Source organism: Nicotiana sylvestris, chromosome 4 (genome assembly GCF_000393655.2).
Source record: "Nicotiana sylvestris chromosome 4, ASM39365v2, whole genome shotgun sequence".
Classification (NCBI taxonomy): Eukaryota; Viridiplantae; Streptophyta; class Magnoliopsida; order Solanales; family Solanaceae; genus Nicotiana; species Nicotiana sylvestris.
The window spans coordinates 131,569,691-131,588,834 of record NC_091060.1 but is presented as its reverse complement, the minus strand read 5'-3'; the positions used below and the strand labels follow the sequence as shown (position 1 = coordinate 131,588,834).

At 37.8% G+C, this 19,144-nt stretch overlaps 1 protein-coding gene across 1 annotated transcript in view; it reads left to right on the top strand.

Moving 5' to 3' along the window:
• The window catches only part of LOC104237189 (protein DETOXIFICATION 27-like), a 30,011-nt gene extending 22,539 nt beyond the window's left edge, over positions 1-7,472 (top strand). Inside the window, exons 5-8 of the mRNA XM_070172234.1 lie at positions 6,272-6,510; positions 6,612-6,730; positions 7,005-7,094; positions 7,205-7,472. Of these exons, the coding sequence (XP_070028335.1) occupies positions 6,272-6,510; positions 6,612-6,730; positions 7,005-7,094; positions 7,205-7,267 (511 nt within the window). The 3' untranslated portion in view covers positions 7,268-7,472. The remainder of the gene's footprint in view (positions 1-6,271; positions 6,511-6,611; positions 6,731-7,004; positions 7,095-7,204) is intronic.
• Positions 7,473-19,144: the final 11,672 nt, after the last annotated feature.

The following is a 19,144-nucleotide window of genomic DNA, read 5'->3' as shown; positions in this document are numbered from 1 at the left end:
TTCATCAAATCCATAAAAGTTGTTGGGGCATTCGTCAACCCAAATGACATCACCAAGAACTCGTAATGCCCGTACCGAGTGCGGAAAGCTGTCTTAGGGACATCGGATGCCCTAATCCTCAACTGATGGTAGCCAGATCTCAAGTCAATCTTCAAGAATATCTTGGCACCCTGAAGCTGATCAAACAAATCATCAATCCTCAGCAATGGATACTTATTCTTGATTGTATCCTTGTTCAACTATCGGTAATCAATACACATTCTCATCGAGCCGTCCTTCTTCTTAACAAACAACACCGGTGCACCCCAAGGCGAAACACTCGGCCTAATGAAACCCTTATCAAGCAAGTCTTGCAACTGCTCCTTCAACTCCTTCAACTCAGGCGGGGCCATATGATACGGCAGGATATAAATGGGCTGTGTGCCCGGAGCCAAATCAATGCAAAAGTCAATATCCCTGTCGGGTGACATACCCGGCAGGTCTGAAGGAAAAACCTCAGGAAACTCATGAACAACAGGCACAAAATCAATAGAAAGAACCTCAGCACTAGAATCATGAACATATGCCAAATAGGCCAAACACCCCTTCTCGACCATACGCCGAGCCTTGACATAAGAGATGACACTACGGGTAGAATGACTAGGAGTCCCTCTCCACTCTAAATGAGGTAAACCCGACAAGGCTAAGGTCACAGTATTAGCATGACAATCCAAGATAGCGTGGTAAGGTGATAACCAGTCCATCCCCAATATGACATCGAAATCAACCATGTCCAGAAGAAGCAAATCTACGCGAGTCTCAAGACCTCCAATCACAAATATACTTGAACGATGGACTCGATCTATCACAATAGAATCACCCACCAGCGTAGGCACATAAACAGGATCACTCAAAGAATCACTAGGCATGACCAGATACTGTGCAAAATAAGAGGACACATACGAGTACGTAGACCCCGGATCAAATAACACTGAAGCATCTCTATCACAAACCAGAACTGTACCTGTAATAACTGCATCGAAAGCCTCAGCCTCAGGCCTAGCTGGAAGAGCATAACATTGGGGCTCGGCCCCACCACCCTGAACTACATCTCTAGGACGGGCTGCTGCTGGCTGGCCTCCACCTCTAGTGGCCTGAGCTCTACCTCTAGTACCTATACCTCCACCTCTAGCACCTCTACCCCTACCTCTAGCTGGCTGGGCGAGCTGTGGAACACCTGGTGCTTGAACCATGGCACGGGAACCCTGATGCTGAGAGCTACCTGGCGCTCGAGGGCAAAACCTAGCAATGTGACCCATATCACCACAAGTGTAACAAGCCCTCGGCTACTGAGACTGCTGGCCCTGACGACCTAAATGACTACCCCGAAAACTCTGAAGTAGCGGTGCACTGATAGGAGTAGGTGGTGCACTTAAGGACTGCTGATCATAATACTGCATCTGAGGACCTTGGCCACCTGAAGTACCATGAGAAACCTGGAGTGCCGACTGAAAAATCCTAGGAGGATGGCCTCTACCATACGAATCTCTACCTCCAAACGAGGTACCACTGAATCGGCCTGAATGACGGGGCCTCTTATCCGACCCATGACCACCTCCCTGCGACAGAACCATCTCAACTCTCTGGGCCATATTGGCCGCCTCCTGAAAAGATATCTCACTCCCAGCCTCCCTAGCCATCTGAAGACGAATCGACTAAATAAGTCCATCAATGAACCTCCTCACCCTCTCTCTCTCGGTGGGAAGTATGATAAGAGCATGACGAGCCAAGTCGATGAATCTGGTCTCATACTGGGTAACAGTCATAGAACCCTGCTGGAGGCGCTCAAACTGCCTCCGATAGGCCTCTCTCTAAGTGATGGGGAGAAACTTCTCCAGAAATAGCTGCGTAATTGCTCCCAAGTCAAGGCTGGCAATCCGGCTGGTCTAGCTAAGCAATAATCTCTCCACCAAGTCTTGGCGAATCTAGATAAGCGAAAAGCGGCAAAATCGACCCCATTGGTCTCAACTATCCCCATATTCCTAAGAACCTCGTGACAACTATCTAGATAATCCTGGGAATCCTCAGTAGATGCACCACTGAAAGTAGTAGTGAAAAGCTTGGTGAACCTATCCAACCTCCACAAAGTATCGGTACACATAACTGCTCCATCGTCGGTCTGAGCTACCACACTCGGCTGAACTGCTCTAACTAGCTGAACCACTAGAGTATGAAACTGGGGAGCTACCTACTCTAGAGTGCGAGTAGCAGGAGTCTGGGCTCCTCCTCTTCTCAGGCTGGTTCTAGAGGAAGCAAGCCTGCTCGGGCGACACTCTCCATTAGGCCCACCAGACGGACCAGAGCATCTTGAAGAACTAGGGTATCAATAAACCCCTTTAGGACCTGAGCTGGGCCCACCGGAACTGCTAGGGCCGGAACCTCATCATCAAAGTCAACCTGAGGCTCCGCTGCTGGTGCTGCTGCTCGGGGCTGAGCTCTGCCCCTACCCCGGCCTCTAGCACGGCCTCGCCCTCTGCCCCTCGTGGGAGCTATTGCTGGGGGCTCGGGCTGCTGGTTAGTGGATGAGGAAGCACGTGTTCTCGCCATCTACGAAAGAACAGAGTAGAAATTCAATTAGCATTGAGAAACCAAATCGCACGACAGGAGAGAATGAATGTGAAGTTGTTCATAACTTTGTAGCCTCTGAGGGATAAATACAGACGTCACCGTACCGATCCCTCAGACACTACTAAGCTTGTCTGTGAACTGTGAGACCCATGTAACCTAGAGCTCTGATACCAACTTGTTACGACCCGGATTTCCCACCCTCGGGAGTTGTGATGACGCCTACTAATGTGAGCTAGGCAAGTCAATCCTTAACTACTTATCTCATCATCCAATTATTTCTTTTTAACAATTATAAGGCGATAACGCAAAAGCATCGGAACTTTAAATAATTACGCGGAAGATAACAATTAAAATAGCTGAAATCTATATCTATTACAACTACCTAAGCTTTAAATTACCCAAAACCTAGTGTCACAGTGTCACAGATTGTTTAAGATTGCTACATACAAAGTCTGAAGAAATAACAGTACACTGTTTCTGAATAAAAGGAAAATGAAACAGGAAATAGGGATAGAGGGAGACGCCAGGGCCTGCAGACACCTGCAGGTCTACCTTGGATCTCCGCGTGGACTGAAGGTAGCCTCCACACTATGGTCTAAAAGCTGCTCCGGGATCTACACATAGTGCAGAATATAGTATCAGTACAACATGTGCTGGTAAGTGTCTAGCCTAACCTTGGCGAAGTAGTGACAAGGCTAGGACCAGACTACCAAATAACCTGTGCAGTTCAAATATATACAACGAGAAAGAAGTACAAAAATAACCAAACAAAATGGGAGGGGGAACATACTGTGGGGGAGATAACAGTTCCGAATAGAAAGACATCAAATAAACAAAAGAAACAACATAACTCGGATATCAACAAAGAATCAGAAATCAATAAATGCACGGCATCACCCTTCGTGCTTTTACTCTCGTTCTCACCAAAGCAATCATATAATAAAAAATGTGCACGACATCACCTTTCGTGCTTTTACTCTCTTTCCTCACCATATAATCAATAAAATCGGTACGGAATGGCACATCGTGCGGCACGACATCACCCTTCGTGCTTTACACTCTTTCCTCACAATACAAATAATGCACAACATCACCCTTCGTGCTTTAACTCTCTTCCTCACCCAAACAACAATCACAAACAATAGGGCAAGGGAATAAATGAAATTGCAATAACGATCCCGGCAAGGGAACAACAATTCAACAAATAAATCCCGGCAAGGGAACATCATCAATAACCTCAACATCTCGGCAAGGGAGATAACGAATAAATCAACAATAGCACGGCAAGGGCGACAACATAATGATCTCTTATCTTTCTCACTTTTGCTTCACAATTCACTTCACAACTTGAGTCAATGCTCTAGAGGTTCAATTATCACTTATACTTTAACAATTTGTTATACAACTTGAGCCAACGCTCCTCAATGTTCGTAGATCACAATTCCTTCCACAAACTTTACACAACAAGTAGAAACCATTGCCAAGGCATGAAAGATACAACGAAGTCATGATAATCACAATATAAGACTCACGGGCATGCTAGACACCAACGTATAGATACTCGTCACCATGCATATACGCCGTACTCAACAATTACCACATAGCAAATAGGACTCGACTCCTAATCCCTCAAGCTAAGGTTAGACCAAACACTTACCTCGATGCCACGAACACAATTCACGATTCAATTATAGCTTTACCCCTTGATTCCACCACCAATTCGCTCGTATCTAGTCACAAGTTATTTAATTACATCAATAAATGCTAAATGAATCAATTTGAATGCATGAAAATGAGTTTTCTAAAGTTTTACCCAAAAAGTCAAAAATCGCCCTCGGGCCCACATGGTCAAAACCCGAGGTTCGAACCAAAATCTGATTACCCATTCCTTCACGAACTCAAATATATGATTTGTTTTGAAATCAGACCTCAAATCGAGGTCCAAATCCCCATTTTTTTGAAAAACCTAGGTTCTACCCAAAACACCCAATTTCCACATGAAAATCATTGATTTTGAGTTAAAATCATGTGAAAAGATGTTAATGTTGAAGAAAACAAGTTAGAAATCACTTACCAATGTTATGGAGAAGAAGGGTTGTTTGAGAAATCGCCTCTTATGTTTTTGCAGTTTTGAAAAATAACTGAAAATCCTGTCTTAATGTACCCCTCTCAGACTTCCTGTGCGGACCGCACAAAATCAACTGCGGCCGCACAGTCACCAGTGAACCTGTGCTGACCGCACAAAATTAACTGTGTCCGCACAGTCACCAGTGCGGACAACACAAAATCAATGCGGACCGCACTAGCAGGTTCATAGAGCTGCAGTTTTTCTGAACCTCCAATAGCCATGTTTTAAGCCTAAGACACCCCGGAACCTACCCGAAACTCACCCGAGCCCTCGGGACTCCAAACCAAATGTGCATACTAACTCAAAAATATCATATGGACCTACTCGTGCGATCACATCATCAAAATAACATGTAAAATCATGAATTAAACCTCAAAACTCAACATTTTTATCAAAAACTCTCAAAGTTCATAACTCTTCAATCGGAAGTCCAACTCACGTCAAATAAACTTCGTTTTCACAAAATTTCATAGTTATCTTTCAAATACTATAACAAGTTTGTACGGGGCTCCGGAACCAAAATACGGGCCCGACAACAATGGTTTCAAATATTAATTCTTTTCTTTATTTCTTAGATAATTCAATGAAACAATTTCTTTCAAAAATTGATTTCTAAGGCTTGGGACCTCGGAATTCATTTCCGGGCATACGCTCAAGTCCCATATTTTACTGCGGACCTCCTTGGATCGTCGGAACACGGATCCGGGTCCGTTTGCTCAAAATGTTGACCAAAGTCAACCATAATCAAATTTTAACTCTAGAATTTCTATTTCTCATATTTTCACATATAAGGCTTTCCGGATATAGGCCCGGACCACGCACGTAAATTAGGGTGGGGTAAAAAGGAGGTTTTTAGGCCTCAGAATACTGAATTCACTTGCAACACAAGTGATGACCTTTTGGGTCATCACAAGTAGCAAAAATTTTAGTTAATTTTAAAGTCCTAAATTTTAGAAAAATAATTAAATGACTATTTTGTCTAGTGTGAAATCTGTTTTTAAAGGATAAAAAAGACGAACGACATTCCGCTAAGGGCCTTCGTGCTTTTAATATAGTATAGATATATAAGCATTCAAAAAACATTTAAGTACCTTACTGGACCTTGGTTAAGTTGATGACTATTTACTTGGACTATCCTATTAAGTTGAAAAGTGTTAGGCTTGCTTGATATATATATACATGTTGGTATATATTCCCTCTATCCCAGTTATGTGACACCATTTTTTTAGTCACTTCCAAAAAGAATAATACAATTTAAAATTTAGTAACAATTAATTATAAACCTCCCATTTTACCTTTAATAAGATGATTTATAGCCACAAAATTTTTTTTGGATTGTTTTAGACCATATAAGTTTTACAAGTCTTTTGCTCTTTCTTTAACTTCGTTCCCAATCAAACATCATCACACAAATTGGAACGGAGGGAGTATTCGCTTGCTTACTTGTACTGTTGTACAAATGAGGAAGATGATGTTACTTCACCATATAATTATTTTGTTGGGGGGGGGGGGGGTAATTTATTTTTTTATTTTCAGAGTGCGAGTAGCAAATGAACTAGGTGCTGGAAGAGGAAAGGCAGCAAAATTCGCAACAGTGGTATCAGTGGCACAATCCACCGTGATTGGGTTAATCTTTTGTGTATTAATAATGATATATCAAGATAAATTTGCTCTAATCTTCTCATCAAGCCTTGATGTCCTAAATGCTGTCAAGAAGATATCTTACCTTCTTGCCGTTACTATTCTTCTAAACAGTGTTCAACCTGTTTTATCCGGTAATTACCTTTCTTTTTCGTTCGAAGTAAAATATGAGTTTAAATTCTATGTACTGTCTGCGTTAAAGAATTTTAATAGAGAAATGCATTATCTGTTACAGGTGTTGCTGTTGGAGCAGGATGGCAATCAAAAGTGGCTTGTATTAATCTAGGTTGCTATTACCTTGTTGGGGTCCCTCTTGGACTTCTTATGGGTATGGTTCTCAACACTGGTCTTGAGGTATGTCGGTTTCCTTTTTTTTAAAATCATATTACAAAATTAACAAATTAATATTTATAATAGGAATTTACTAGTAATTATTTTGTGAGTAATATATTGTAAATACTTTTCAGATCGTACCATGTATTCTTTTATATATTAAGTCTTAAGAAAATAAATGAGTTGTTTTTATTTTTTGTGCTTATTTTTCTCCGTTGGGGTGTGGATCTACGTTGCGGAATGACAATTTTTATTAGAGTTTTTTGTGCTTATAAATGAAAATTGGAAATTGCAGGGCATGTGGGCAGGAATGATTTTTGGAGGGACAGCTTTGCAGACGATAATATTGGCTTTTATAACGTATCGTTGTGATTGGGAAAATGAGGTAATATCTTTTTCTAGGAAAATGCAAAACTCTGGAACTTGTTTTTCAATTTTATCAAAACCCTTCATCTTAACAATAAAAATTATATATTGTTGTGCATTTCTTGGCAGGCTGAAAAAGCTAGAATGCATGTGCAAAAGTGGTCGGAGCCACCTCCAGCTAGTCAATCCTAGATGATCATTTCCTTTTTTAGACAACGTTGAGTCGGTGACACCTTCTATTTTTGTTTTGTTTCCTACCCTGTTTCTTCTTTAAGCATAAAGAATAAGCAATAATCATGCTGTTTTGTGCAAGGGTAATTTGTTCAATGAACATTGTAGATAAATCAAGATTCAGTGAGTAGTAAGTCAAATATGACAAGCTCAAAAGTTTGGCGTACTTCAACTTTCTCAACAACGTTTTAGTTTCACCCTTGTGAAAAAGAGAGCAATAATGTCACGTCGTTAGTTGTTAACTAAGTACACGTGCGGCACTTGGCAACTCGCTCACGATCTTGCACAACTTGATCACGTTCTTGCTATGTCAAGTCAACCTTACTACACTCAAGATCGCTAAGAGAATGGAAGAAAGAACACAAGAGAATTGTTAAAGGAAGCTTTGTATTAGAGAGAACTTGAATTGTTTGCTTGGTTGATGAATTACAAATGAATGCCCCTATTTATACTAATCACATAGGGGCTAGTATGTAAATAATAATTGTTCTACAAGTCCTTCCATATTTACAACTAAGTCCCTTCTCTAGAATATTCTACACATCTAGATTCTTCTAAGGACTTTCTTAACAATTCTATAGGGTTTCTAGGGTCTTCCTAAGGAAACCTCTATATTTCTCTAGAACCTTCCTACAAATGCATAAATATCTAGAGCTTTTTTAAGGAAATTCTGCATAGTTCTAGGATATTCCACCAAGATCTTTTCCCTAACTTATGTAACCCTTCCATATGTCAAAAATATATACCAAGTGACACCTACGTGGCATGATGATGTGGCGGGTCATGACAACTAAACCTGGAATAATTAAAGAAGGAACATAATGCTTATGACCTTATCAAACTAATGGTGGAAAAACAGCCTAGCCTTGACTTTATGATCAAGTCCTGAGCTCGAATTGTTTCTCACTTGAAAAAAGAATGCCCTTGAACCTTCTATATGTTCGTATATTTGATCTCTAAGTAGTTGAACTTGAGGCAATCATTATATAGATCCCTACTTGCACGAGAACTTAAGAAAAATGGCATGTATTCAACGGTTTGCTCTCTCTTGAAAAATTTAATATAATATTTGTGATCGTTTGGAGCAAGTTAAATATGCATAGAGTAGTAATGCAGTGGCTATTTTGAATGCTTAGGTTGTTCGACCAAAAAAAAAAAAAAGCTTAGGTTGAAATATTGTAAATTTGTAGATAGTGTATATTCTCAATTTCTTTTGACAAAATAAAGTTTGGTTTATTTTTAATTTTGTAATTTAGTATTTTTAATCTATGTAATATTAATACATATACCTATATTGTAAAGGAATATGGGTATTAAGACGTTGCACGAATCCATGTAATGGAATTCATGTAATTTAGGATTACTCCAACTTTTGTATGTACTAGATGTGTGGCTAAATTTAATAAAATTTTAAGTATCTTTATTATTATTATTATTATTATTATTATTATTATTATTATTATTATTATTATTATCTATCTATATATCTATCTATTATCTATTACTGTATTAAAAGCACGAAGACCCTTAACAAAATGTTGTTCGCATTTTTTACCCATTGTAAGTGGATTTTAAGTTGGATATAATTGTAAATATCAAAAAGGTATTTTTAGGAGAAAAAAATGAAACTAACGTATTACAAAAAAAGGAGAAAGAAGAAGAGAATAAGTGAAAAACAACTTCTTCAATTAATATCCAAAATAAATTGTGATTTTCGTAGGTTAAAAAAGGAAAATAGAACTTAAAAGAGAATAAGTAGGAAGCATTTAATATCTCTATTAAAGAAAAGTCAAATTTTCGGTGGGTTCAAAAGGAGAACATTTAACAGAATAAATAGAAAACTTATTATTAATGAATATCCGTGGTAAAGGGCATTAGAAACGTGTACCAATTTTCATGAAACTAAGGTTTAGTTTCTGCGTTGATTAAAAATTTTATTATTGCTTTAAGAGTCAATTTTTGCTGTCTTTTCCATATTGTCTTTCATTTTTTATTGTTGCTTTAACTTGGAAAGGCTCTTGCTTTGAATTCTCTTTATTCTTTTTAGCTTGCCATACGAGAAGTTTGATATTTTCATTAGGGTTGTTTAAGTCTTAATTTGATATTTTCATTAGAGTTGTTTAAGTCTTAATCGTTGATTGTGATTCAAACTCCTTTATTGCTTATTAGTGCTTTTGCTTCTATTTATCATCTCTTTTATGTTCTTAATTTGGTGTTGTCTAACTTTTGTGCTTTCTTTCTCCCAATTTAGGTTGCCAATTCTAGATCGTAGAAGCTTTTGGATCATTTGAACTAACACAACAAAGTATATCGAGGTAAATTATTATTTATTTTGGTCCTCATCGAATGAGATATGAATCATGCCTTAGCATGTAAGTCCCTTAATCTTTTTTATTTTTTTTCGTTTTATAGAATATTATTGTAACCTTTGGCAATTTTTCTTAGTTTAATTTGTCGTTACTTTTATTTTTAATTCTTCTATAGGATTTAGCAAGAATTATTTTCCGTTTAAATCTTTTTCTTTTTACCATTCAGTTCAATTTTTTTAGGATAAAAGATTATGTTGATTAATACTTTGGGTTAGAAAAGGATTTATGTTTAAAAAATATCTAAAAACTAACATCGCATCAATATAAAATTTTTTGTATTTAATGTACTCTATTAAAGTCAAGTCAAAATTATCCTATGTTCAAATAAAAATGTCACAACCCGGATTTTCCACCCTCGGGAGTCGTGATGGTACTTACTAACGTGAGCTAGGCAAGCCAATCCTTTAACTACTTACTTCATTATCCAGTTATTTCTTTTTAACAAATATAAGACGATAACGTGATAACAGCGGAAAAATCCAAATTTAAGCGGAAGACAACAATAACATATATAAAATCTGAATCTACTACAAATACTTAAGCCTTAACCACCCAAAACCTGGTGTCACAGTATCACAGACGGTCTAAGATTGCTACATACAAAGTCTGAAGAAATGACAATACACTGTTTTTGAATAAAAGGAAAATGAAACAGGAAATAGGGATAGAAGGAGACGCCAAGGCCTGCGGACGCCTGCAGGACTACCTCGGGTCGTCTGATGAGCAAGAATCAGCAATCCCACTGCGGTCCGAAGTCTACAACACTGAGTTCTGCACAAAAGAGTGCAGAGTGTAGTATCAATACAACCGACCCCATGTGTTGGTAAGTTACTAGCCTAACCTCGGCGAAGCAGTCACGAGGCTAGGACCAGACTACCAAATAAACCTGTGCATTTTAACTATATACAGCGAAAAAGAAGTACAGAAAGAAACAGTGATATACAACCAAGTATGGGAGGGGGAAAACATGCTGCGGGGAAACATCGAGTAGTAACAGAAGAGCAACAGATAAATATGAGAATCACCACAGTTCAATTGAAAATAGGAAGGGGAAATCATGCTGCGGGGTACAACAAGTATCAACAGGAAACCAACAATTTAGTGTAGAGAAACTGTAACATAGTTATCAATAAAAAGTAGAAAATCAAAGACAAGTGCACGGCATCACCCTTCGTGCTTTTACTCTCTCTCACCAAAACAATACACGACATCACCCTTCGTGCTTTAACACTCTCTCACCAAAATGATACACGACATCACCTTTCGTGCTTTACGCTCTTCCTCACCCAAACAACAATTACAAGGCAAATAGGGTAAGGAGATCTAAAAGCTCGAAATAAAATCAAGCAACAACAGAAAATCAGTAAATAAACGTAAAGGACATCATAACTCAATTATCAGCAAGAATCAGGGAAATCAAGGACAAGTGCACGGCATCACCCTTCGTGTTTTTACTCTCGCCCTCACCATAAGAATCAATACAATAGGCACGGAATTGTACATCGTGCGACACGGCATCACCCTTCGTACTTAACACTCTTTCCTCACCATGAAATCAATATAATAGGCATGGGATGGTACATCATGCAGCACGACATCACCCTTCGTGCTTTATACTCTTTCCTCACAAAACAAACAATGCACGACATCACCCTTCGTGCTTTAACTCTCTTCCTCACCTAAACAACAATCACAAATAATAGGGCAAAGAAATAAAGGAAATTGCAATAAGAATCCCAGTAAGGGAGCAACAAGTCGACAATTAAATCCCGGCAAGGGAACAACATCAATAACATCAACATCCCGGCAAGGGAGATAACAATTAAATCAACAATAGCCGGGCAAGGGTGACAACATAATGATCTCTTCTCTTTCTCATTTTTTTTGCTTCACGGTTCACTTCACAACTCGAGTCAATACTCTAGAGGTTCAATTATCACTTATGCCTTCACAACTCATTTCACAACTCGAGCCAATGCTCTAAAAGTTCAATTGTCACTTATACTTTCACAATTCATTATACAACTTGAGCCAACGCTCCTCAATGTTCATAGGTCACAATTCTTTCCACAAACTTTATACAACAAATAGAAACCATCACCAAGGCATGAAAGATACAACGAAGTCATGATAATCATAATATAAAGACTCACGGGCATGCTAGACACCAACGTATAGATACTCGTCACCATGCCTATACATCATACTCAACAATTACCACATAGCAAATAGGACTCGACTCCTAATCCCTCAAGCTAAGGTTAGACCAAACACTTACCTCGAACTTCCACGGCCAACTCATGCCTCAAACACTACCTTTCCTTTCGAATTCGGCTCCAAATCAATTGTATCTACACATAATCGGCTTAATAACATCAATAAATGCTAAACAATCCAATTCCAATACTTAATTATAGCTTTCTAATCATTCTTCCCAAAAATCCAAAAATCGACCCCAGACCCGCTTGATCAAAACACGAGGTTTGGACCAAAACCCGATCACCCATTCACCCACGAGCCCGAATATATAATTTATTTTCAAATCCGACCCCAAAACGAGGTCAAATTCCCAAATAATCAAAAAGCCCTAACTCTACCTAAATCCCTAATTTTCTACCCTTAATCACATGTTTTAGTCCTAGAAATCTAGTGCATGGACGCATTCGTGAGTGCATGGATGCGTTCGCGAAGGGTATTCCCCCCCTTAGCCTCGTGTTCGCGTCTCAACCTTCGCGCTCGCGAAGAAGAAATCTAGCACCTGGTAAATTTGCCTTACGCGTTCGCGAGAGGGACCACGCGAACGCGAAGAGTAAAATCCCTGGGCACTGAAAAACAGAAACCTGCAACTTTTTGAGTTCCAAAAACTTTCCAAAACATATCCGAAACACACCCGAGCCCCCGGGTCTTAAAACCAAACATACGTACTAACTCAATAACATCATACGAACTTATCCGTACGATCAAATTGGCAAAATAACCTCAATAACAATGAATTAAACCTCAAAATCAATGAAATATTTCAAAACTTCTTAAAACATTAAACTTTGCATTTACGGTCCGAATCACATCTAATAGATTCCGTTTCTTACCAAACTCCACAGAATCATCTTAAATCATATATAAGACTTGTACCGGGTGCCAGAACTAAAATATGGGCCCGATACCAACATGTTCTAATCGAAATTCATTTCAAATTCCTTTAAACAATTTCAGAAAATAATTTTGTTTAAAAATTCATTTCTCGGGCTTGGAACTTCAGAATTCGATTCCGAGCATACGCCCAAGTACCATATTTTCATATGGACCCTCCGGGACTGTCAGATCACGGGTCCGGGTTCGTGTACCCAAAACGTTGACCGAAGTTAAATTTATTTACTTTATAGTCAAAATTTATCATTTTTCATAGATTTTCACATATAAGTTTTCCAACTACGCGCCTGGACTACGCACGCAAATCGAGATGATGCTAAATGAGGTTTTCAAGGCCTCGAAAATACAGAATTCAATTTAAAAGCAAGTGATAACCTTTTGGGTTATCACAAAAAAGGGGAATTACCCTCCTTGTCACTTGGCCCCACAGTCCATCAAAAAATGGCCCACGTTTGAAGTTCTTACCTGATATGGCCAGGTTGTACATAATCTGAAAATTATTTTTCATCAGTTAGCCCACCCTATGTTTTTCTTTTCTTCGCTCTTCTTCTTCTTCCTCTTTCACGACTTTGCACCCCAAAATTTCTCTACCATTATATATATTCTTCAATTCTCCTTCCAGATTCAAAGTTGATAATCACTATTAAGATGAGAAGAAAAAATACCACTTAAAAGAATTATTATTTTTGGAGTCATCATTAAAGGTCATTCGAAGCTTCAATTTCAGAAATTGGATTTTTTGATTTTGTTAGTTGTTTGGACTGAGTGTTGGCCCAATTGATTGGAATCGTCAATGGGAGTTCAAAACTCAAATTTGAAGTGATTTGGAGCAGATTTGAACTAGATTCGAGTTGAATTTCAGAAGATGCCCAAAGAAGAAGAAGAACCCCTGAAGCTCCATTAATAGGATTCATTTATATAATAGTGTATAAGTAATGTATAATGGTGTATAAACACCTCTTATACATTATTTTATACAAGGTTGATACATTATTTATAGGTATTTGGTAAATTTCTCACATTTCTTCTTCTTCTTCAACTACTACACCTATATACATGGTGTATCACTAACATTTTCACTACTGTGCTTATACATCTTTATACATTTTTATACAACTCTATGTATAATATACCTCTTTGTATAAAAGTGTATAATATTGTATAAAAATGTATAAACATCTATGACGAACTTTTTGTACAATTTTCACTTGCAATTCTTGATTAAAACTATTCCAAATCTCCATTAAATGACTTCAAACTTTGTATACAGTCTACTTAGACTAATTATAATAAGTTCAAACAATACCCACTCCAAATTTCTCACAAAATTATATTCAAAATTTAACAAGATTAGCATTAAAGAAGATGAGATTTTAGATTTCTCGCGTCTGTTTTTGAATTTTCATAGTTGTGATAGTGTAACGACCTGACAGTCGTTTTGAGCTCTAGCGCATCGTTCAGCAGTTTGAGGCTATGAGCAGCTTCACTCAGCTATTATGAATTGTGCGTACGGTCAGAATTTAATTCATGGAAGTTCGGAGTTGATTTGGAAAGAGAATTCTCATTTTAGAAGCGTTAAGTTGAAAGAATTGACTAAGGTTGGATTTTTGAGTAAACGAACTCGGAATCGAGGTTCTAAGGTTCTAGCAGGTTTGTATGATGATTTCGGACTTGGGCGTTTGTCCGGACTGGGTTTTGGAAGACCCGAAAATATTTCGGCGCCTATTGTGGAAGTTAGCATTTTTGGAAGAATCTCATAAGTTTGGATTGAAGTGCATTTCAGGGTTATCAATGTCCGTTTGAGATTCCGAGTGTGGGAATAGCTCCGTATGGTGATTCTAGTATTGGTAGCGTGATCGGAAGTGAATTCGGAGGCCCATAGGTCATTTTGGAGTCATTTGGCTGAAGATAGAAATTTGAAGGTTTTTGAGAAGTTTGACCGGAAGTGGACTTTTTGATATTGGGGTCGGAATCTAATTCCGAAAGTTGGAGTAGGTCCGTAATGGCAAATATGACTTGTGTGCAAAATTTAAGGTCAATCGGACGTGATTTAATAGGTTTAAACATCAAAAGTAGAAGTTTGAAATTCTAAAGTTCATAAAGCATGGATTGGAGGTCAATTCGTGGTTTTGGCATTGTTTGATATGATTTGAGGCCTCGAGCAAGTCAGTAATATATTTTGGGACTGGTTGGTATGATTGGTTGGGGTCCCGGGGGTCTCGGTTGGATTCCGGGTGGTTAACGGACCGAAAATGGAATTTTGGGAAAAGGCTGAAGTTGCTGGTGTAACCGCACCTGCGAGACTAGGGCCGCAGGTGCGGAGCCGCAGGTGCGGAGCCGCAGAAGCGGCCCTATAGTCGCAGATGCGAAATTGGCGGGGGAGAGCTGGGACCACAGATGCGGTCATTTCGCCGTAGATGCGAGACCACATCTGTGGAGGAGAAGATGCAGAAGCGGAATAGGCTGGAAGCCTAGACCGCAGAAGCGGTCTAGAGAACGCAGGTAAGGAAAGTGTTGGGGACAGTGGGTTGTTTTAAAGTCGGGATTTGGCCATTTTCTTTCATCTTTATCTTGGCTTGGGCGATTCTTGGAGGGTTTCAAGAGGGTATTTTCATCATCAACGACAAGGTAAGCTAACCCACCTATCTTGAGTTAAATATATTGATTGTGTATGGATTTGAGCATGTAAATTGGTAGAAATTTGGGGGTTTGAGGAAAACCTAGAAAATTGATATTCTTGGATTTTGACCACGGTTTTGGGTACGAAATTAGGAGAAAATCATATATTTAAGTTCGTGAGTTCATGGGCAAATTTTATCTTCGAGAAATTTCGGAATCCAAGCACATGGGCCTGAGGGCAATTTTGTCAACTTTTCGATCGGGGTTAGGAATAATTGGATTGTAATGAGTAATTGAACATATATTAATGGATTTGTATAATTATTGGCTAGTTTTGGAGCATTGTGCATCGATTCGAGTCTTCGGAAGAGCGTGGAATGCCAGATTGGATCTTCGGAGTGAGGTGAGTCTCCTTTCTAACCTTGTAAGAGGGAATTGTCCCCATATGTGAGTTAATTGATTATGTGCTCCTATTTGTGGGGGCGACGTACACACGAGGTGACGAGAGTCCGTGCGTAACTACTATTATGCTATTGTCCGGGTAGTCTAGGACCCAAAAGCATGCTATACTTGGAATATCTGAAATCTTGTTGGCAGTTGAATTGCTTAAATCTTATCGAATTGGTAAATGAATTTCTAAAAGGATTAAACTTCATTTTCTTAAATCGCTAAAAGAGAATTGGCTTTTATTTGGATAAACGTTCCCCGATAAATTCTTAATTTGCTGTTTGAGCATGTATTTCTATGTGTACCTGTGTCACATGTATGATTTGCGAGCGGGGTAATAGATGCATCTATGGTTCGCGCTGTTCGACCCTCGGCAGTGCACATTTTACATTTATGTTGGATCGGGCCGTACGATCTCGGCATGATATCCGCATGCTTGTATTGCTTGCCTTGAAACTTATTGAAGTTGTTAATGCCTCTTCCCGGCTTGAGAATATATGTGTAAATGATGACAAGGAATTTGAAAATTTCCTATAAAAGAAAGAATTGTTTACTTGCTTCATTCTATTGAATTAAAATCATGTTTATAAAAATTCACGATTTAATATATTATTGATATAACAATTATTAGACCACTAGTAAGTGTCGAAGTCGACCTCTCGTCTCTACTTCTTCGAGATTAGGCGGGATACTCATTGGGTACACGTTGTTTTCGTACTCATACTACACTTCTGTGCATTTTTGTTGCACAAGCACATGCATCTCTAGTGGCCTAGTGAGCGTAGCAGCATGGTTGATACGGAGACTTGGGTGAGCTGCACATCTCGAGACGACCCGCAACTAGCAGAGTCTCTTTCAGATTACTGTATTTATTTTGTCCAATATTGTATTCCGGACGGTTGTTGTATTATACTATTTCTTAGAAATTGCTCATGCACTTATGACACTGGGTTCTGGGATGTCTATGGATTTATTCAGAAATTTTAAAAGTTGTTAAATGTTTCATTATTTATTCAGAGGAATTTACTGTGTATTATTTAAATGTAAAAGAAGTGATTTCGGAAATATTTGAAACGAGAATTTAATTAAGTATTTTGGTTGGCTTGCCTGACAGTGGTGTCCGACGCCATCACGACTCTTAGTGAATTTTGGGTCGTGACAGATAGGTGTGTAGTAACTTGAGGAAAAAGGAGAATGAAAATGTTTCGCGCTTGAAGATAAAGAGCATAAAAAAATTGAAAAAAAATTCAGATCTAAGCTTATTGATATTTGACTACACATTTGCAAACTTGTAAATGGGCTAAAATAATGCAAGATCAACTTATGAAGTGCATTATTATGTAATTTTGTCTAGAAAAAATAAAAAGAGATAATAAGCAGGAAACTATTATTTAATATCATCCATTAACCTAATTCATTTTTTGGTGAAGTTCTTAAATTATCTCAAAACCAAAATTATAAATCTCTTAATTTTATGTGTGAATATTGAAACTGGGAAGGAAGAATGATAATTTTTGAATTTGGAGTGATGAAATTATTAAACTAAAATAAGTTTATTATTGGATATATATCAACATATGATTGAAAAATTTTATGTGGTTATTTTTTGTTTTATTGAGTAAGTACACAGGATCAACATTTATCACTTTCACAAACATATGCTTTTATTTTATAAATCAAATATAATATTTTAATATGATATTTATATATTATTTTAATATTGTTTTATTGAGATAGTGTACACACGCAACGCGCATATTGTGAGACTAGTATTATATTAAAAGCACGAAGCCCCTTAGTGAAATATCGTTTGCATTTTTTACCCTTTAAAAATAGATTTTGTACTAGACAAAATAGTTATTTAATTATTTTTCTATATTTAAGACTTAGAAATTCATTAAAATTTGGTTATTACATCTTTCCTTATTTAAATTATGTACCTAAAATTTAGGATTTTAGAACCAATTACAATTTTATATTAACTAGATCATTTAAAAACTCAACTATTTGAGACGTTAGTACAAAAATTGAATACGTTTTTTTGCAATTGTTCTATACAGCAATTTTTTTTATAACATTTATGAATAACTGTTTTGAAGAACAATTTTACTTACACTTAATATTTTCAATAAATTATATTGAGACTCTGATTATGTGGTAAATTCGTGTGAGACTAATGCTAAAAACTACTAATATATAGGCAAATTCTACTTTTATTTTAAAATTTTGTCTTTTTTATTCAATCTATATCTATCTATATTATTATAAAAGCATGAATAAAATGTTGGTTTACAAAAATAACCTTTTAATATTAAGCATAATAACTCAAAATAAAAGGACAAAATCGAAATTTTAGTGTCACGACCCGGATTTTCCATCTTCGGGAGTCGTGATGGCGCTTACTAATGTGAGCTAGGAGAGCCAATTATTGAACATATTACCTTTATCCATTTTTATACCTTTTTGGCATTTATAAAGCAATAATGTAAAAAACAGTGGAAATTTCATTAAGCGGAAGAAATGTAGTAAAATATCTGAAATATGAATCTAATACAACTCTTTAAGCCTTAATCACCCAGAACTGGTGTCACAGTACCATCTAAGAGTGCTAAATACAAAGTCTGAAAATAAAGATACATTGTTTCCGAATCAAAGAAATGAAACAGGAAATAAAGGATAGAGGAGACGCCAGGGCCTGCGAACGCCTGCAAGTCTACCTTGGATCTCCGCGTGGACTGAAGGTATCCACCCAAATGCTATGGTCCAAGAGCTGCTCCAGGATCTGCACATAGTGCAGAGTGTAGTATCAGCACAACCGACCCCATGTGCTGGTAAGTGCCTAGCCTAACCTCGGCGAAATAGTGACGAGGCTAGGACCAGACTACCAAATGAACCTGTGCAGTTATATAATATACATTGGAAAATAAAACAGGAATAAACAAGTAAAGATGGGAGGGAGGTACATGCTGCGGAGGTGTATCAATATCAATAGTAAATCAAGAGTAACGACATAAGGACAACTTAGAATTCACGGCAAAGCAATAAGAAACTTGTATCCAATATATAAACACTTTGTATCAACAATTGTTGCGACGCGCAACCCGATCCCAATATATAACAACACTGTTGTGGCATGCAACCCGATCCATATCATTTATCACTGTTGCGGAGTGCAACCCAATCCACATATATCATTGTTGTGGCGTGCAACCCGATCCACATATATCATTGTTGCGGCGTGTAACCCGATCCA